Here is a 21,799-nt window from a genome sequence, read left to right on the forward strand (position 1 = left end):
AATCAATTCTATGTCACCCTAAATCCCATCAAAACGTCACCACGCCCCTGTCCAATAGGGACGCCCCTGTCAACATTGATCACATGACGTCATGATGGAAAGAACTGGTATTCTTTATGTGTAGGATTGGGCTTGAACGTGAAACTTTACCACACTGCTGTATGAAAGAACGATACGTATTTTCGTCGTAGGCCACCTCGTTGAAGATCGTGCAGGCAGTGTCATTTGGAATTTTTAAGAATAGTGAACCACCTGAAGCATTTTGGAACAAATTTCTTATCGTCTGTTACGCTTGAAGAAACGATATGGTGGCATCCCGGTTGTGAAGGTCCTTCCTGCCGACCCTTTGCCACCGACGAATAAATTGTGGTCCTCAAGTTTCACCTAGCATCATCCAAACAGAAACTTCGTGGGTTGCGACCTGGTATAGCCGGCACAGTTGCGAGCTCTCCGAGAAACAGCGCGCTTGAGACGAGTCACAGTTATACGAAGTCGGGGTCGGCACAGCGAGGCCACGTCTGGCCTCCTTCCTGGGTTTCGGATCACCAGAGCAGCGGGTCACGTTCACGTGGGCTGGTGACGTACCTATGAACCATGCAATATTACGGGCGCAGCCGCAGACGCATTCGAATATGTGTTGACAGCGTGAGTCATGCTACTATTTCATGTCAACCACCACCAGGCTGGTGCTGCAACAGACTGTGATTCAACTTTGCCGGCTGGGTGTACTGTGTATGCTAAGGCAAAGAGAGACGGTTAAGAGTGGGCATTGGACGCCAGAAAACTGCGGCAGAAGATGATCTAACTCCACCCCTGGCACGCCACCTGGTACGAATCCCCGACTACGCAACACTTCTCAGAAAAGAGGAGAGGGCGCACAGAAAAATAATTTGGAGAATCGGAAGGAACCTTGGTCAGAATAGTAACAATGCCCCGGCATCTCCTTGACCCTAATGCATTCATAAGCAAAAAGAAAAAAATTGTGTTTGGAATTGTTTTTCTTTTTTTTATTCGGAGGGGGGGGGGGGGGGGGGGAGTATTTCTCACGAAATGTAACGAAATACATTTCATCCTGATTGTATCGCGATGCAAAGAAACATTTCAAATGTATTTCGATGCAGGAATACAGATACAGGTGAAACAAATGTCTCGCGATACAAAAATACAGATACGGAATGTATTTCTGAAATACTATCGCGATACATTTGTATCGCGATACTGCCCAACCCTGTTTCGTACAACTTTGGCTGCGGGATTGGTACACCACTGCCATACCGAGGGCGGGAACGCCTCGTCATGAAGGCTCCTTATCTCGTCCCAAATTCAGGCTCGGTACATGATCGTGCCGTCGTAGAATGAAATTCGTTGTCCAATACGCCGCGCCCCACCGCGCCGAGAAGAGCTCAATCAATCAAAAGTCATCCGTTCTGTGAATAACACGCCAAGCGTTGTAAAGACGTTCAATATTTAAATATCTGACTTGTGCAACCTGAAATTTTTGTCCATTTATCTACATTTGTCCTCGGGGTAAAATGGAACAACTTTTGTTGGATGTGGGTTTTGTTTTTCCTCAGCGCATTACATGCTGTTTATTTTTGCAGATTTAGACGTGTCTTCTTATAATTCTTAATTAGTTCGGAGACACATTTACCTGAAAACAACAATGCGGTGTCATCTGCTTTAATAACATTTTGCAGTTTCATTTATGTCCATGGTATCGTTGAAATACATACTAGATAAAAAAGGAACCGAGAATGCTTCCTTAGCGCACACCTGATAAAAATGGTTTTATGTCGAAAGAATGGTCATCTATTAATTCTAGTTGTACAAATTATTTTCGACTGTGTAAATATGACGTCAAGATCATTGAACGTCTTCTGCGAAAGCCACACCTACAATTTTTTTTAATAATAGCAATGATTTAAGTTACCGAAGGCTGTCGGGAAAACTGCACAAATACCAGGGGTTATATTTTTTCAAACGTGTTCAAAATAAATTACTTTTGTTCCAATAGAGGTTCTTCTGATGACTGATATTTCCGAAATCCGAATGGTGCTACCTTAAGTATATAATTTCTATAGCAGAAGTTAGACATTCTGGAGAAAATGACATTTTCTAGTCCCTTTGAATAAACAGGTAACATTGAAACAGGTTTGTGGTTTCCCATGTGGTTTTGTTTTCTTTTTATACAAAACTAACCTGTTGGGAGCTGAATTGGCTTATAACCCGACGTTGAAGATATAATTTAAGCATGGAAATACGCATTTCACAGATTTAATCTTTATAGCGTCTGCATCGCAAGCTTGCACTGTTATTCATCTTCCCAAAAACGAACGTCACCTCAGTATTTACAGCTAGGCTCAGAAATAAAGCTTCTTCATTCAAAATCGCTCTATTACTAAAACTTCAGTAACCAAATCAGCTAGGTCAACGAAGCGCCTAGGTCAACAAGCTAAGTCAACGAAGCGGGTATGTACTTCATTGTCAAAGCAGCTCCCAGTCAGTTGTTCGTTGTGGAAACAAATTTGCAGACTTCATTTTTTATTTTTTTATTACGGTTCAGCACAGTATTCAGTCTCCACCACGGAACATCTGCCTTATTTGCACACGTCGATAAAAAATTGCAAAAAATAGCTCGCTTCTACGTTTTTAATTTCCTTCGTTAGTTTGTTGCGATATGGAGGGTGTTTGTGAGAAATCCGAACCCGGATTTTTGCACCGCAAAAATAAACTGGATATCGTGGAGAGCTCAAACTCCGTCAGAACGTAGCCCCACCCATTTGAGCAAGATAGCAAAGTTTAAGCACCGACCATTATTTTATTTAAATGTTAGAAGCGAATTTCTGAAAATATCAGTGGAAAAAGGGGGCCTATTTTCGCCCGTTTTTGGTTTCTGGCGCCATAAGGCTCCATGGAATCGAGAGCTCCGCGGCCATCATTTTTCCATTGAAATTTTCAGAAAATCACTTATAACTTTTATATACGCTAACGGTCGGTGCTGAAACTTTGGAATCATGCTCGAATGGCTGAGGCTACGATCTGACGGGGCTTGAGCTCTGCGCGATGTCTAGTTTATTTTTGCATGTCAAAAACACGGGCTGAGTTTTCTCACAAACATCCGGCAATTTTCAAGGTCTCAGTACGTCAAGATTTCGCGAGTTTTGCAAAGGTGGCATCTAATCTATTCGTTCTTTTATTTTTCCCCATAGTTCTGGGGTGATCTAAGTATTAAGAATAATTTTGCTATGCTGAAGCAATATGTAAGGAAAGCGTTCCTGGTAGACATTTTCAAACCGAGATAAGAAAATATTATAGGAATGATCTCCGTCAGTTTTCTGAAAAACATCACATGAATCAAGATTGTGGATTCTCTGCCCACAGCTGTCCAGGTGGTTTGATGTAATTTATTGAAAAAAAATACTGGTTCAGGGTCTTTCTTATGCAATGTATTTTTTTACGACACAAAAAGGTACAGTGAAGATTGCTTCTGTCTGTACTTATTACTCATGCTTTAAACTATGATATATGAATATTGGTTATGAATAGGTCAAGCAACAAAGAAGACGTAGGAGGGATTCAGCTGGGCGAGGTGCTTATATTCATACATTCCAATAGACGATATGCGAACTGCACAGCGCCATCTAGTCTGGGCGCCAAAGACCATGCTCCGTCTCACCAGTTGGCTTCGGCACTGGCAAAGGCAAGGGCGCGAAAGCGTAGTTCTGGAGGATCTTTCACACGCACAAGCAGTCGCGGAAAAAAAAAAGCGCTTTCGAAAACCAGGCGCCCGCGCCTGCGCCCTTGCCGGCACTCAAACCCAAATTTCGAACTGAAGTGTACGTGCGCCATGTTGGTTACGGCGAAAAACCAAGGACGGGCGGGAAGACGAGCACGTACATGCGCAAGGACGAGCGTAAAACAATACTAGCCCTTAGCTCGCAGCAGTGGGCGAGGATCAAGACGTGAGCAGTAGGCCTCGATTGTTACCGACAACGCTACGCAATTGACTAACAGCGGAGAATGTTGACCCAACAAAGATCTCAGCGTACAGAGTGTTTCTAGACGTTTTAGAAATTCGGCATATCGATCATTCCTGAAGAATCTGTTCAAATTGCATCTTTCCAGATCCGTCAAAGAGCATGTGTGTATTAAAAATCGGCGTCTAAACTCACTTTCTACTTATTTTCCCGTGCAATTACCAAAATTGATTCTTGAAAAAACTCTGGAGGTTTTTGTCTCAATGGCGGTACACCCCGGCTGTCACATTTCAGTTACTGCATAAAGATATAAGTTCGTATTCTTGATTAACACACGAGTATTCGACCAAAACTTCCACAGGGGAAATTCTTTTTTACCATTAAAGAAACAACACCTCGGCGACTGCTGATTCAGTTTAAAAAATATATATATATATATAAGCTGGTTAAACGTAGTGTTTTCTTCGACGTAAAAGACTCAGCTAAATAATAACGTCGAATGCACATTCGAACTGAGCAAGAAGTACTTCAAGCTGAACACTCTTGTTTTTAGCGATTTTAAGTGAAATAGTTTAAGAAATTCAGCAAATTGCCATAAAAAACAAACATTTCCAAAATCAATGGCATAATATTAACCGAACTTGTCATTATCAAGGATCAAAACAAATACAAAAGCAAGAGTCAGCAAGAATCTACAGTACTATCCAAGTGACTTTCACTTAGCAAGAAGAAGCGCTCTCCCCCCGTCCTTCTGTCTAATATAAAACCTGACATTCATGTTCCAGCCGCACTTGTAATCATGATTTTGTGCCCAGTCGTTGGTCACCGCAAGCGAAACAGTTTTCCTTTGTCAAGCTCTCAAGAAGGTAGCGATACGTCTTTGGACTAAACGAGTTCACATTTCCTCTTAAAAATGAATCCACCGATTGTCTCGCAAAACGAGCAGTGATATCATGGACCTTATATCTAGGTGCCGGAAGCCTGCCCTTACGAAAATGGCAGATCTGGACTTATATAAAAAAAAAAACAAATATGGTTATATAAAAAATTGGGCAGATCGGGCCACATCAAGCACATCAGTTTATATAAGCCTTATATAGCCAGATCTGCCCAATTTTTTATATAACCATATCTGGGTCTGCCAAATAGGTGTATATCTGCCTGCCATATCAGGTTTTTTTTTTTCTATTCTTGCAGATTTGTTCTTAAAAAAAGTCATGAAAGCTAGAGTTATGCGGTTTCTGCGAGTGAGTTATACGCCCAGGGGGACACTACGTGGGCGCTAAGCTGTGCGATTACTCGGCTAATTAATTAAAATTCACGAATTAACTTTTCAATTAGTGAAAATAGACATACGGTTCCAATAAGCAGCTAGCGGGGCGTCGTCCAAAATCCCTATATCAGTCATTTTCAGAAAGTCTTTCAGTGCGTGAGAAGCGCACTAAAGGTACCACTCGTGGAGCAGGTACAAGGCTAGCAGTTTGGGTAAGGCGCCCCGCAATTTTTCTGTCTCTTATCTAGCCCCAGCCTTGTACCTGGTCCACGAGTGGTAACTTCAGCGCACTACTGCGCTTCACACGCGCTCAGTCTTTCTAAGAATTACTGGTTTTGGGGTTTTGGACGACGCTCAGCAAGTTTCTAATTGAAACTATATGTCTATTTTCACTAATTAAAAGTTAAATAATGAATTTTAATTAATTACCCGACTTATCGCAAAGATTAGCAGACTACATAACGTCCCCCTGGGCGTATCACTCTCGCACAAACCGCATAAGTGCAGCGTTCACGGCTTCTTTGAAAATAAATCTGCAAGAATAAAAATAAAAAAACGGTATTTACTGTGCTTGTAGTTGACTCTTCGACCCTCCACAGCGGAAGCAATGGTAAACTGTGCCGCGCTCGGCTGTAGCAATTACCCTGTATCCCGACGATCGTTTCGTCGGCATGAACCGCGAGACAGTGTCCGTCAAGTTAGAGAAAGTACAAGCGGGAGGAGAGGGATACGCCCGCGGATGACCGAGTTAGCGGCACGCATCTCATAGCGGCGAGCTACGGCACTTTTCTACCGTTGTTTACGTTCGCGCACGCCTTTGCATCGGCTTTTGCCCATTCGTGGAGTAGAAGTCCTTTGCCTATCGTTACATAACGCCGATAACGGCGATCGGCCGGCGGCGGCCCCGCGTGCAAGTTGGCCGAGACGCCGCCGTCAGGGGATCCGTTTGTGCCGTCCGCGAGACGCTAACCCTTGCAAGGAGCGAAAGTATCTTGGCATGCCGGTTAGGAAACATCATAATATAAAGCCTGAGTCACTGAGAGTTTTCCGTTATTTGATTTATCCTCATCCCAGGGTTTAGGTTATGACGGTAACCTAGCATTGTTTACCAGTATTTCGCAAAATCGTAACAATCTTTCTACAAGCGACTCGTAAAGCCGCTCGTCAAATTTTGGAACGCGTAATTAAGAGTCTGTGTTGCTGTTGTTTTTTGGCGACACGTCAAAACTTTGTCCGCGGCATATCGAAACTTTCTGCTTGTAGCACAATCGCACTAATGCCGAAACATTCTGCACAATGATTCTCCCGGCTGCCAGGAGATAGACACGGCCTAAATCTAGAAGTAATCTGGAATACATTAAGGAAAAACAATCAATTGTCACGAAGTAGGTTGCAGCGCACTTACGTTGACGAGACGCGACTTGAAAGGTGTTATCCAAGGGAGATGTCGACACGGCCACGGTAAAACCACCACTCGAACACAGAAACGCGAAGGTGCCAGTGAAGATTCAACACGATGTAGCACAAGCTGTCGTTTGTAGAACCGAACACTAAACGCATCTCAAAACATTCTTGGGCTTCTTTGAAGAAATCGCTTGCAAAAGCAGACATACGCAGCAGCCACAGAGGGAGAATTCACACGCCAAACTAGGTCCGGCTAAACGCATTCCGAGATCGGGAACGGCTAATGCGTCGTCCCTCAAACCACGTGACCACTCAACTTTTACAACGCTTTCAGCTTAGGGAGAGAGAGAAAAGGATCAAGGGAGAGGCCAAAACGGGGTTTCACAAACAAAAGGCTTATCTTACGGGGCCGCAACGAGGGGATGTGTCACTTGTAACGAAGGTTGACACTGCTGTGAATGCTATGTGTGGCCTTGGGCGCCAGGCAGGTGCGATGTCCTGCTTTGTCACCAGATTCTAGACTGTAGTCACGTGACCCTAAACGGATACACGATTGGCCTAAAACACGCGTAGCGTCTACCCTGCTGTCAATACCGAGTGAACATACAGCTCTATGAAGTCTAGCTTTTTAACTCAGAACGATACGAGCTTCAATATACTGTGTTTTACGCTGTATAAACCACATTATAATTTTAAATGAAAAAATAAACGCGACTATTTTTTTTTGTGCATGATGTCGACAAATAAATAAATAAATAGATATGCACATATATATGTTTACCAATAAATATACAATCATGTGTACACTGTTTAAATTTTTTTTTATGAACGCGTTACACATAAAAGACACCACGGACAGCACATCTTCCGATTTTCAACACACGATGAATCGCCGACGCTCGCAAACGAACGGATGCGATGCTGCGCAAACGGTTTTGAAAGAGCTGCGTATTGTACTCCGGGTGCAACGGCTTCCGTTCGAAGGGAAAAGGATTCGGGACGGCGAAGTAGCGTCTTGCATCTTGAGTAAGCTAACGGTTCGTGTTTACCCGCTCAATTTAGCGGGGAAATATGAAAACAATTTGTTTCACTGCCAGATTTCGCGGGAAAATTTACGTCACGTGACATACGTACCAAATCAATTTTTCGCTAAATTTAGCGGGGCGGTTACACCGATGGCGACGCAAACACCGCTTAATTCGGAAACGGGTGCCTAAGAGCTGCGACTAAAATCCATTGTTTGATTAAGTCGCGTTCCGATCGCACTACGTCATATTGTCACGCATCAAACATACAACCAAATTTCATTTGTCTTTCAATCTTCAAATTGCGCAATTTAATAATTGGTCCAAATACCTGGAATAACTTCACTTTAAGGATGTTAACAATAGTTAACCAATGACATGAGACTCATGCAATATAGATCAATCAACTAGTGCCTTAGCGAGTACATATAACTTGTTGCTTCCACAACTCAAACGGGCCCATATTTCATTATCTGGGGCTATATGTGCACGCGTGTATGGTGATATATGCCCGTATTTACGCACTTATACGGCCAGATCTGGCAGTATTTGCCCACCTATATCGAGAAATACGGCCGTATTAGCTCCCATATCTGGCGAAATACAGCCCTATTTCACTGCTTATATTATCATATCTTGCCGTATATAAAATATATCAGGGCCATATCTGACATTTTCGTACGGGTGTGCATTGAAACCACATTCGTCACGGTGAGATGTTGTACATTTATTTTCGCAGCCACCTCATTGGCCATTGACAAAAGATATTAATTTCTAGATACAGAGATGCCTTGAAGCTTAAAGTGGCACGAAAACGAGATTCCAACGCTCATTTTCTAGCTTGAATGTGTTGCATGTTGCACTCTAAACCTCAAAAACACCGGTCTTCCGTTGAAAGGCACAAGAAAACTAATTTGACAGCTAAATAAACGATCTTTCAATGTGCACCTGATGGATGCATGCGGAGCCTATTTGGGAGGTAATCTAGCAACTTTGGGGAACGTGCTACGTAGTCGTGACGTAGCATATTTCTTCGGAGAAGCGACGCTCTTTGGAATTTCAACGTTCTCCTTCTTGGCTTTCCTTCTAGCTCAACTCACAAATCGCGCATTGTACCAAACGGTCCAAGAAGACAGAAAGGAAGGACTCCCCTCTTTCTCGGACCCTCGTTCGGACACAGCCACTCTCCCCCTAGAAGATTAGCCCGTCGCTCAAAACTCGAACAAAAGTTGCTTTTCCCACCCCGTTCAGTTCTAAGCTGACAGTGTTGTGGAAGCTACGTGGTCCTTGTGCCAGCCACACGCTGGTCACCGCGTTTCCCTCTCCGCTAAGCCCTCCGCAACGAAGAAGCGGCTACTGCGCCTGCGCGCCGACGGCCTTGACTGAAGAAACCCGGACCTCGTGGCGGGTTGCGGAGATCGTTGCGGGGCGGCGGAAACGATCTACGAAAACTCCCTATTGACAACACCACAACGCTGACAACGCCACCAAGGGCAAAGTTCATAACCACGCCAGCCTTGCTTCGTCACGAATGCGGGGAATCTTTTCTTTCTGTTTTTGTTTGCGCCGGATATCCCATGACGCATCGCGCTCTCCGTTCGCTTCACTTCGAGCGCTTGCTCGAGTGCGCCGTTTGGAACGAAAAATATAGCCAGTCGTTCAAAATACAAACGTGCGATTGTAATTTATGGTTATTATCCGTCATGCTTGACTCATTTCCCAAAAATATTTGAATATTTAAATTTTTGGTTCCGTACATCTTTAATATTTGATAATATATTTTGCATCCAATATTACTGAAATATTACGCGAGCGGGTAAGTCTCGTTGGATCGTTGTCAGTTTTTAATAGTTTCCACTTCTTTGAGGTCGCTTATTTTTTAATGTTGAGTGCGCATGTGCTTGAGAATTTCGTCATACTGGTCAAACATAGTTTGCACAGACTTGTTGATACCTTCTACAGCGATTTTAAGGTTCATAATGTCTACTCTTTTATACATAGAAGTAGGCTCGCAAATTATTATCCTGGTTACTTTTGGGTTCGTCTCTATGACGGCCTTTTGACTTTGCCGTTCTAGATGTTAGAAAGTGCCACGCGTTAGTTCAAGATTCTTCCTTCGACTTGAAAGAAGAATTAGGAACTGCAGAGCACTCCCTACAATGGTAGGAATAGCCAATGCTTCCACAGGCCATACCTCCGCCCTCCCCCCACTCCTTGGCAGGACGAACAAGCATCAATTTTAGGGCGGGTCATGTCTAAAACGTTGTACAGGAGCCAAGTTACAGTTCACACTGAAAGAATAAAAACACACAGAAAATACACGAGGGACAGACACACACAGTTCTTTCAACGAGCAACTACATTTAAATGATGCCCATTACACTACGATGAACCACCTAGGATATGAAGAAAATTAAGTGAAGACGAAAATACTAGAAGGTACTAGAAAAAGATAAAGAAAAAGGTAAAGATGGCGGAAATTTAACTTCCTGAAAAGGAAGAAGAAGAAGAGAAACGGGAGATGTTTTCTATGACAATTCCGGCGCTAGGAAATTCATCTCTGCTGTCGATAACGATAGTGAGGGCTCAGAAACATTGTCTGCGGAAGTTTTGATCTTAAAGGCTTCGATGATCTCTCGCCCATACTTGTCGTTGTGTGAGCCTAGCACAGTAGTGTTTGCATAGCTAGTAGAGCAATCTTGGCAGGTGCGGGCGTGGACAACAATCGGATGGTAGGAGTCGGATGACGCCTTGTTGGTTTCAAGAAAGTGTTCTCTAAGGCGAACATTCAGGCATCGTCCCGTCTGGCCAATGTATTGACTGTCACAACTGAGCGGAATAGAATAAATTGGATCTCTCGGCATTTGACGTATTTGTTGACGTGTTTGATGGTGCATTCTGGTGAACGACTTTCGTTATTTACCCTTTGGCACATTTGTTTTAGCTTCATCCGACATGTGAATACTACCTTCGTATCGAAGCGGGCAGCGAGACTCCTCAGGCGGATACCAGAATGCTGGAATCTGCATGGAACACCATCGTTACATCGATGAATGCGTCATGCCGCAAAGCTAGCAAAGCAGTGTTTGACCCTCCGGTCATCCTTTGTGACCAACAACTTTCCCCTGGTACCTTGGAAGTGTTTTCATATGGTCCCAAGTTTTCTCCAAATCTTCCCACCTCAAGAGTTGACCAATTAACTTCGGTACATAAAGTTGCCTCGCATATTCCAGAACAGGGGAGGTCAGAGTTTCTGAACGCGGCAGTTCGCTCTATCCGCTACCACCCCCCTCCGAAAGTAGGCAAGTTCCCGATTCGGAAAGCACTTGAAGAGCTGCGACAGGGGAAACTCAAATTGCTCGAATCAGACAAGACCGGTGTTTTCGTGGTCATGGATCAAGGAACCTATGGAGAGAAGGTCACGAATGCACTGGAAAAGAACTTTGATAAACTAAAGAAGAGGCCATCAGGATCTCTGCGCGCAGAGGCAAAAAGACTGTGCACTTTTATGAATCTGCCCGCTCTCAAGAAAACGCTCAGTTCACCTGCAAAACAGTATTTTTCCGTATTTTTCACAGCCAAGACACATAAGGAAGGAGTGCCGCTCAGAAGCATTGTATCTGAAAGAGGAAGGACTCCCCTCTTTCTCGGACCCTCGTTCGGACACAGCCACTCTCCCCCTAGAAGATTAGCCCGTCGCTCAAAACTCGAACAAAAGTTGCTTTTCCCACCCCGTTCAGTTCTAAGCTGACAGTGTTGTGGAAGCTACGTGGTCCTTGTGCCAGCCACACGCTGGTCACCGCGTTTCCCTCTCCGCTAAGCCCGTACATCTTTAATATTTGATAATATATTTTGCATCCAATATTACTGAAATATTACGCGAGCGGGTAAGTCTCGTTGGATCGTTGTCAGTTTTTAATAGTTTCCACTTCTTTGAGGTCGCTTATTTTTTAATGTTGAGTGCGCATGTGCTTGAGAATTTCGTCATACTGGTCAAACATAGTTTGCACAGACTTGTTGATACCTTCTACAGCGATTTTAAGGTTCATAATGTCTACTCTTTTATACATAGAAGTAGGCTCGCAAATTATTATCCTGGTTACTTTTGGGTTCGTCTCTATGACGGCCTTTTGACTTTGCCGTTCTAGATGTTAGAAAGTGCCACGCGTTAGTTCAAGATTCTTCCTTCGACTTGAAAGAAGAATTAGGAACTGCAGAGCACTCCCTACAATGGTAGGAATAGCCAATGCTTCCACAGGCCATACCTCCGCCCTCCCCCCACTCCTTGGCAGGACGAACAAGCATCAATTTTAGGGCGGGTCATGTCTAAAACGTTGTACAGGAGCCAAGTTACAGTTCACACTGAAAGAATAAAAACACACAGAAAATACACGAGGGACAGACACACACAGTTCTTTCAACGAGCAACTACATTTAAATGATGCCCATTACACTACGATGAACCACCTAGGATATGAAGAAAATTAAGTGAAGACGAAAATACTAGAAGGTACTAGAAAAAGATAAAGAAAAAGGTAAAGATGGCGGAAATTTAACTTCCTGAAAAGGAAGAAGAAGAAGAGAAACGGGAGATGTTTTCTATGACAATTCCGGCGCTAGGAAATTCATCTCTGCTGTCGATAACGATAGTGAGGGCTCAGAAACATTGTCTGCGGAAGTTTTGATCTTAAAGGCTTCGATGATCTCTCGCCCATACTTGTCGTTGTGTGAGCCTAGCACAGTAGTGTTTGCATAGCTAGTAGAGCAATCTTGGCAGGTGCGGGCGTGGACAACAATCGGATGGTAGGAGTCGGATGACGCCTTGTTGGTTTCAAGAAAGTGTTCTCTAAGGCGAACATTCAGGCATCGTCCCGTCTGGCCAATGTATTGACTGTCACAACTGAGCGGAATAGAATAAATTGGATCTCTCGGCATTTGACGTATTTGTTGACGTGTTTGATGGTGCATTCTGGTGAACGACTTTCGTTATTTACCCTTTGGCACATTTGTTTTAGCTTCATCCGACATGTGAATACTACCTTCGTATCGAAGCGGGCAGCGAGACTCCTCAGGCGGATACCAGAATGCTGGAATCTGCATGGAACACCATCGTTACATCGATGAATGCGTCATGCCGCAAAGCTAGCAAAGCAGTGTTTGACCCTCCGGTCATCCTTTGTGACCAACAACTTTCCCCTGGTACCTTGGAAGTGTTTTCATATGGTCCCAAGTTTTCTCCAAATATTCCCACCTCAAGAGTTGACCAATTAACTTCGGTACATAAAGTTGCCTCGCATATTCCAGAACAGGGGAGGTCAGAGTTTCTGAACGCGGCAGTTCGCTCTATCCGCTACCACCCCCCTCCGAAAGTAGGCAAGTTCCCGATTCGGAAAGCACTTGAAGAGCTGCGACAGGGGAAACTCAAATTGCTCGAATCAGACAAGACCGGTGTTTTCGTGGTCATGGATCAAGGAACCTATGGAGAGAAGGTCACGAATGCACTGGAAAAGAACTTTGATAAACTAAAGAAGAGGCCATCAGGATCTCTGCGCGCAGAGGCAAAAAGACTGTGCACTTTTATGAATCTGCCCGCTCTCAAGAAAACGCTCAGTTCACCTGCAAAACAGTATTTTTCCGTATTTTTCACAGCCAAGACACATAAGGAAGGAGTGCCGCTCAGAAGCATTGTATCTGAAAGAGGTTGCTGGCAGAAACCCTTGGCCTTATTCCTACAAAAACATCTCTCCACGGTGACGCTCCTCCAGCCCTTTAGGATTTCAAACTCCACAGATTTTATCTCGCACCTTACCTCCCTACACTCCACCACCCAGCCACTCTCCATGTTTTCTTTAGACATAGAAGAGCTTTACTATAGCCTAGACCCCCAGATTCTCTTGAATTCCGTGTCTGATGCGATTCATGAACATGGTCTCTGTAAGTTTCAAAATACCTCAGGGATCACAGCTAAGGATTTCACAGATCTCATTGCCTTATACCTTCAGTCAACTCTCGTTGAATACAACGGCAACATATTAAGACAAAAGAAGGGTGTTTGTATAGGCTCCTGCCTAGCCCCAATACTCAGTGAAGTGTTTCTCATGTACGTAGACCGATCAATTAAGTCCCGACTGGATGTTTTTGCCCCCGAATGCCGAGTGTTTCGATACGTAGACGACTATCTTGTTATTCATCCGACCTCAATCTCCTCACGGGCCATTTGTGAAGCATTCGATTCCTGCTCGTCGGGTCTTAGGTTTACGAGTGAAGAACCAACAGAAGAGGGACTCCAGTATCTGGATTTAAGGCTTCATCTTCATCGCCAAGGCATATGCTGGAGTTTCCAGCAACGTTCCAAAAAACCGGTCCTCCCTTTCTGCAGCAACCACTCTAAATTGGTAAAGCTTGGAATTATTCGAACCCTGTTTGCCTCTTCCCGTTCAAAATCCTGTCCCCATCTCTCATCAACAAGCGTCCAACGTCAGCATGACCGGCTTCTCCGAGCCAGGTATCCAGCAGACCTCCTCCGTACTACCCTTCAGCGTCTCATTACAGGGCCCAACCACCGATCATCTAACAACAATGGACGCAGCCACGCACGCCGGGCCTGTGTTCCATATGTGCATAATACTTCCCACCGCCTGAGGAGTCTCGCTGCCCGCTTCGATACGAAGGTAGTATTCACATGTCGGATGAAGCTAAAACAAATGTGCCAAAGGGTAAATAACGAAAGTCGTCCACCAGAATGCTCCATAAAACACGTCAACAAATACGTCAAATGCCGAGAGAAGCCAATTTATTCTATTCCGCTCAGTTGTGGCAGTCAATACATTGGCCAGACGGGACGATGCCTGAATGTTCGCCTTAGAGAACACTTTCTTGAAACCAACAAGGCGTCATCCGACTCCTACCATCCGATTGTTGTCCACGCTCGCACCTGCCAAGATTGCTCTCCTAGGTATGCAAACACTACTGTGCTAGGCTCACACAACGACAAGTATGGGCGAGAGATCATCGAAGCCTTTAAGATCAAAACTTCCACAGACAATGTTTCTGAGCCCTCACTATCGTTATCGACAGCAGAGATGGATTTCCTAGCGCCGGAATTGTCATAGAAAACATCTCCCGTTTCTTTTCTTCTTCCTTTTCAGGAAGTTAAATTTCCGCCATCTTTACCTTTTTCTTTATCTTTTTCTAGTACCTTCTAGTATTTTCGTCTTCAATTAATTTTCTTCATATCCTAGGTGGTTCATCATAGTGTAATGGGCATCATTTAAATGTAGTTGCTCGTTGAAAGAGCTGTGTGTGTCTGTCCCTCGTGTATTTTCTGTGTGTTTTTATTCTTTCAGTGTGAACTGTAACTTGGCTCCTGTACAACGTTTGTTGTACAGAAGGATGTCCCCACAACCTTTAACCGCCATGGATTAAAAACAAGAAATCTTTAGCAGCAGGGTGTGAATAGAGGTGACAGAAAAATATGTGAACCAATCAGTGAGATGAAGCGGTTGAACACCGCGAAAACATTTTTCGTTCAAGCACTGCACTTCCACGAAATTTTAATTCGAAATTGTTTGAAATAACTACCTTCTTTTGAATTAAAGATAATCCTCCCGTGAGTGACAAGACGTGAAGATTTCGATAAAGCTCTGTTCAATATATGAGCTTTATGTGGATCACATATTCAACTGTAGCACCAGATTCCCGTTGATCGTACGCATGAAAACAATCAACACGACGATGAATAATCGCTTTTGCAGCCGCCATCATATACCTCGAGTGCAAAAACAGCTGAGGCACGGCACCCTGGTCATTGGTGGCACGATACTGTGAAAGGACACAAGGCGCCATGCAAAGCGACTCTTCATCCATGGGGCTAAATTTATAAATATATTGTCACGGGTGGTGACCAAAAAACAATAAATAAACAGGAAGAAATAAGCATTTAATGTGGCGAACTTGTGCCAAAAATAAAAGGGTACAAAAGATAATAACAGAGCGTCGCGTAACACCAGAGTCAACCGCTGGGACGAGCTGAATGCATATCGCCACGCGGAGCCCCATGCACACGTGTGGGCTTCTGGAATAATCGGCGCAGAAGGTTCGGCGTGTAGAACATTCTGACCTCGAACGAGCCCCCCAACATGGTTCTCGAATTTACCAGATCATTACTTTGAGACTCAACAAAAATGTGCCTCCGCGGCCAGGAATCGAACCCTGGCTTTCAGCGTGGAGAGAAAGCGCCATAACCGTTAGGCCACGCGCGCGCTGCCTACTTGGCCAGCTGCGCGCGCGGCAATATGCCGCCTAAATAATGAACCTCCAGATTTTTTTTCTAACGTTTGGTTACCGAAATTCTTAAAAATTATTTGCATAATTTTATGAAATAACCCGTCTACAATTAGTACTCCATTCGCCAACTTGCGCCTCTCAACAGAACACAAAAGGCCATTTTACAGCAGATTTAGTTTTGGATTGTATAAACGTACTTATGAATAGCTGATTTCGGCAAATTGCTTATTGGATTATTCTGCACTTCACTAAGTATTATTTTTTATTCAAAGGAACCATGAAACAATTCTGAAATGAAATTTTTACCCCGCACGTCGTAGAAGGTGTGAACTGAAACAAAAAAACAAATAGGGAGCCAAAAGAAAAAAAAATATCTAGGTACATCTAAGCATTCCTTATGAGTTGTGAATGCGAAAGGCATGCAAGCCGCTCGTCCGCTCCCTTTTTTTTGTCTGCTGCGTACTTTTCGTCGCCGGTCGGCGTGTGTGCTCCCCTGGTGACCTTGGACGCTCCGCGCTGATGGACACGCAGCGCCATGGGGTGAGCAGTCGTGTAAACTGACGAGCGCAGCGGCCAATGGGAGCCCCACCGACGCGCTTCAGCCAATGGAACCTAAGGAAACTATCTGCAGTTTTCACGCTTCAGACTGATGACGTCAGCTCGCTCCATGAGACAGTTTATGCTTTCGCGTTAAAGATTTGCTATAGAACTCTTAAAATACAAAACAGTCTTTCATACTTTCTTTCCTTCTAAAGCTCTCTGCTTTATCACTGGGATGCATCCACTGTTCCACAGGACGTCAGCCAAATCCAATTTGCGTATTGGATCAGAGCCTACCAAACCAGCACCACGATCATAAAGGATAAATTGGCGACGAATGTTTTCTAAACGTTTTGTTATAGAATTTTCTGATCCCCATTTTCTTGGATAATTAGCGATGTGACGGAAATTGCCGAATTAGATAATGCTCGGAGCTATGCATCATCTATCATGTGATAAACGAAGCAAGAGAAAGATCAGACTGCGCCTGCGCATAGCCGCCTGTCTGCTGAGAAACATATGGCGTAGGTGGTGATGATCGGCGTGGTCGATCGGCGTGGTGGAAGCTCATATTTTCGCGTAGAGCGCTATCCTTGACTGAATTGTCGTCGCGTGTCTCGATGATAACCTAGCACGTCCTAGAAAAGAAAATGCACTATATACTCTCGCGGCGATATTGGGGCGGCACCCTCAAAACAGCACAACCACTCGTGCAGTCGTCTTTGTTTATTTCGACTACAGTGGTGACTTCTCAGCATTTGTGTCCCACCCGGATTTCTTATTTTGCGCATTCCATGCGTGTGATGAAGTTTAAGATATTACTGGTGCGTACTGTATTTAAAGCGTGTATAAAGAATGCGAATTTCGACGCGTTTTTGTCAGCCGAGAATGTGATTAGTGTTAGCATTCCTTGAACGATAGCAACGTCTATGTGATCACGCAATCATAATTCTAGGTTGCTATATCTCTGCTAAGATGACATTGACTTTTGCAATCGTAGACAAGGCGCGTGGCGAGATTTGTACTGTCAGTAAAGTCATGTTTTAAAGTTGTGATCGCCCAAGACGGCGTACTGCATCTTTTCCTTTTCATTTTTCATCCACTCTACCCTGCGAGCCACACCTGACAAAATAAAAATTTAAAAAGCTTGAGCCCATATAAAACTTTGTGCATTGTTTGCTACGCCAGTGAGTGGCAGCGCGTCCCCTTCTTTTTCGAGATACCGCGGAAACGGCAGACAGCGGCGGAGCAGCGGCTGTCGTGCTGACGATCTGGTGCGCTACCTACCGGTGTATGACACCAGTCTCGTGCTGTCGCTGTAGCGCAACTCGTCTAAATTAATTTCGCTCAGCTGCGGCGTGTCCATGGCTATTGCGGTGATGAGAGGCGACGATTCAGAAAATATGTCGGCGGCACTGGCGCCATCAGCGCAGTAAAACACTGTGGTAAAAACCTCCGGCACACCGCCATCTCGCCGCTAACGTTCCCATTCACCTACTGCCGAGAGTACTTCCGGTGCCGGTGACAGAGCACGTCGCGACAGTCAAAATTACCCCGCGGCTTGTTTCACGGTGAGTTGGAGAGGACGAAAAACTCAATCCTTCAATAATTGTTCCTGTAGAAGTTTATAAACCGAAACAAAAAAGGATGCCTGTTCGGCGTTCAGTGAATATTGAAGGTTTAGTATAAAAGTTATTAAACGAATGTACAAAGGTAATTTCATGGTCCATAGGTTCTATTATCTACCTCAACTAACTATAGTTTCTGACTCCCCAGACTTTACCCTTTCCGGTATGCTCTCTAAGAAAAGAAATTCATAATAGTTATTGTGAAATCGGCAAATGAAAATGATTCCAAAACCACCATACGAATATACCTCTACTTTTCAGGGCTGTGGCGTTAGAGGCGGGCAGGCTTGCCAGTCGAGCAAGTAGTCTGAAGAATAGAATACACCAATGATGTGTTCCGTGCTGCAGCGCGGGAACTGGATCCAGCTTCCAAAGCATTCATTTGACACAATGAAACTGCTTGGAATCAGTTGGGAACGAAATCTACATTCCAAAGAGTTAATCCCTGCATTCCACTGACGTCACTTTTTCGTTGTTGCCAGTAGAGACTTTCAGTTTGAAAACGACCAACACTGTAAATCCAATAACTTCGCGAAAAAAATATTCTGGCTTAATATTTGAAATACTACTTTAGCGATGTTTGTTGGTGAGTTTAGCAAAATTTCAAGCAAAACGGAGACAACAAGAAACCTTTGGAGTACCCCTTTAAGTAACTTTAAGAATTGGTAAGTTTATTCTCTTGCACAAACCAGATACAGCGAATCACGGTGAACGATAAAAAGGACCAAGCCAATGACGATGCAAAGTATGAATGGATATAAAAAATTGGATGTGAGCAGACACAACGAGAAAGTATACATCATGCTAATTGCCCCTTCGAACCTTCCATTATTAAGATGGAATCTACTGTTTCAGTGCATTTTTTTTTGTATCTTGATAGAACACTCTCAGAACAGAATTCTACGTTCATTTTGTACAACCAAGCTGCCCCTGCGGATTTCCAATGCTGTTTTAACGTCGCCGCCAGAACGTACTTTTTGGCAAATGCTAAAATTTAAAAAAAGAGATATATATATATATATATATATATATATATATATATATATATATATATATATATATATATATATATATATGTTTATCAGCAATTCAGCATTTCGTTGAGCGACAGCCTATCATAATTTTCAAGAATTATCTTTCAGAAGCCATCGGCATATATATATAGAGAGAGAAATGTATATAAGAAGTGTTCTGCTGGGGAACATCTACAACGAAAGTTTATTACGACGTTTCGAGCGATCCCCACTCGAAACGTCGTAATAAACTTTGTTGTAGATGTTTTCCAGCAAAACACTTATTTTTTATTCCTGAACTTAGTATGTATCTTACCATTTTGAATTGCGTATACAATCATTACCGTGCCAAATATTATCATCTTCGTTTGGCCTTGCATTGCAGAAAGGAGTCACGGCACACCGAAAATGTTTTCCTGAAAATAGCAGAAATCACGTCAATATACCGTCACATATTAACACTGCCACCTTTGCGCTTTGTATCAGGTCTGACAGGTAATGATTCGTTAGAATGGGGATTGCTATTGTCTATTCATGGTGGAAACTTAACCTACGCGTCCTAAGCATTTCCACATCCTATACTCAGCTCTTTAATTCTACGGCGGCACGAGCTTAAAAAGGCACGACACGCAAGTTCGACCAAGTTTGCGCTATACATGACTTGCGTAAGTAGCGTCATACTGGTGGTAATTCAAACGTGTTCTTGCGAACAAGAACACTTCGGTACTACAAACTGGAAACTGCCAGGCTACCGCAGTACAAGCTGGTGTGACGTAAGTGCGGGCAATAGCAAGACTGCGTTCGTGTTTCAGCTCCGCTCTCACTTATGATGAAATAGAGTTATGGCAGGCTAGCCCATCATAATTTAGCCGCGAGTATATTCTGCATGCTTATGCCGAGAGATACAATGGTCCATGCAACTTGCAAACGCATAAAGAAGATCGGCCAGTGAATAGCTGAGATGCATCAAGAGGATGCTACAAGCCATCGGAGTCACTCTAACACTGAGAGCATATGACTTTTTGATTAGACATTGTGATTTATGAAGCTCGAGGTCAGATGGGGCAAGATGGGCTGGTAAAGGGTTGCTCGCTAATAGCCGGATGCATCGAACTCGTTCACCTCTCGAAAGCGAAAGGAGAGCGCGTGACGGTGAGGCGTGGCGGGTTGCCTGGGCATGCCGCTGCAGAGACTCATTTTTCGCTAAATAGCCGAAGTGCCAATAAGAAAGTTTCGGACGCAGATACACGTGCTGCACACGCTTGCCTTCCTTTCATAAAACGCATGAAGTAAATAGGAAAATTGGGCGTTGACGAACTCACGTACATAAAGTTGCATTCATTTCGATTTTTGCGTTTTAACACTAAGTGATACTTACGCCAGCGCGTGCAGCGGATGTGCCTACGTTCAAGGAGTTCTTATCGACGCTTGAGTAATTCTTCAAAAGTCCTGCTCTCGCAGTTTTCCTGCAATTTGATTTTGGCCAAGGTTTGTGTCAAACAAACGGCGTCTGCCGCGAGCCGTTTACTTGACGCAACTTTCCCTGGCTATGAAGCCAAAGCTATCGGCGGCCGTGCAGTCGCGCAGCTTAAAGATGTACAGGCTCGTTCGTCACTTTCAAAATGCCGCAGAAAATTGTCCCAAATTATAAGACATTCCAGAGAGAGGCTGCTGGCCATAGCCATTTGCAGTGTTCTTGAGTATAGAGAGTGCTTTGATCTATTTTAAAGACATGAACCAGTGCTGAGCTGTGGAGATTGTACGCTGCGCTCTGAACATGTAAGCAATATAAAGATCGCTCATAATGCGCACAAAGCAATCAATGTGTGAAAAGAAGCAAGAGTTATAAAAAGCCAGAAGGAAAGCACTGTTAACATTTTGATAAAAAAATGAAGGTGCGTGCTTCCTTTCTTTCTCGTTCCTTTCCAATGTTTACGATGTATTAGCGCTCGTGAGCACGCGCTCACATATTCTGACACCGTTAAATGTTTACAAAATCACAACCCGAAATCCTCTCTTTCTTGCCAAGCACATGCTTATTCGTTTATTTGAGAAGTGGGAAAAGTACCGGCCATACAGAAGAATACTGAACATTGCATCGGCTAAAAGCCCTTTGTTTCCAAGCAGCTAGGCTGAGAAAATCGCACAGACCGGCGTGCGCATGTTATTATTCAATAATTCGGTAATCATCATTTATTCACGTCTGAAAACCGAATTATCGGCGCAGGATATTAGTACAATGCAATGCCTCGTTTCGTATTCGTTGGACCCAAACTCCGTGCGACGAACAAACGACGAGGTACTCCTCCGTCGCCAGTATATGATGTCGAGGCGTCAGTTGTGTTAGCGACTTCATATGTCATGACATTACGCGCTTGCAACCGACTTCAACAACCAACGCAGAGAGCCATAGTGGACAACCAACATATACAACACAATCAGCAATTCCCATAGAAAAATGGTCTATGGGCGGCTATAGAAAATCCTTTGTATGGCCGGCTATAGGATATCGGCCCAGTTAGCTATAGCCGCTTCTATGGCAGTATATAGGCTTTCCTATGGCCTTCCTTATGGTTGTCCATAACTTTTTCAATGGAAATTTCGCTATCGAATTTTGTATGGTTTAATCTATGGGTCTTTTTAGAATGTACAC

The 21,799-nt window shown here is 43.9% G+C and overlaps 1 protein-coding gene across 1 annotated transcript in view; it reads right to left on the minus strand.

Annotated features, from left to right (window-relative positions):
• The window catches only part of LOC115328353, a 30,981-nt gene extending 11,455 nt beyond the window's left edge, over positions 1–19,526 (minus strand). Inside the window, exon 1 of the mRNA XM_040218510.1 lies at positions 19,463–19,526. Within this exon, the coding sequence (XP_040074444.1) occupies positions 19,463–19,526 (64 nt within the window). The remainder of the gene's footprint in view (positions 1–19,462) is intronic.
• Between the last annotated feature and the right edge of the window lie 2,273 nt (positions 19,527–21,799).

Source organism: Ixodes scapularis, unplaced genomic scaffold (assembly GCF_016920785.2).
Source record: "Ixodes scapularis isolate PalLabHiFi unplaced genomic scaffold, ASM1692078v2 ptg000146l_1___fragment_1__unscaffolded, whole genome shotgun sequence".
NCBI classification, from domain to species: Eukaryota; Metazoa; Arthropoda; class Arachnida; order Ixodida; family Ixodidae; genus Ixodes; species Ixodes scapularis.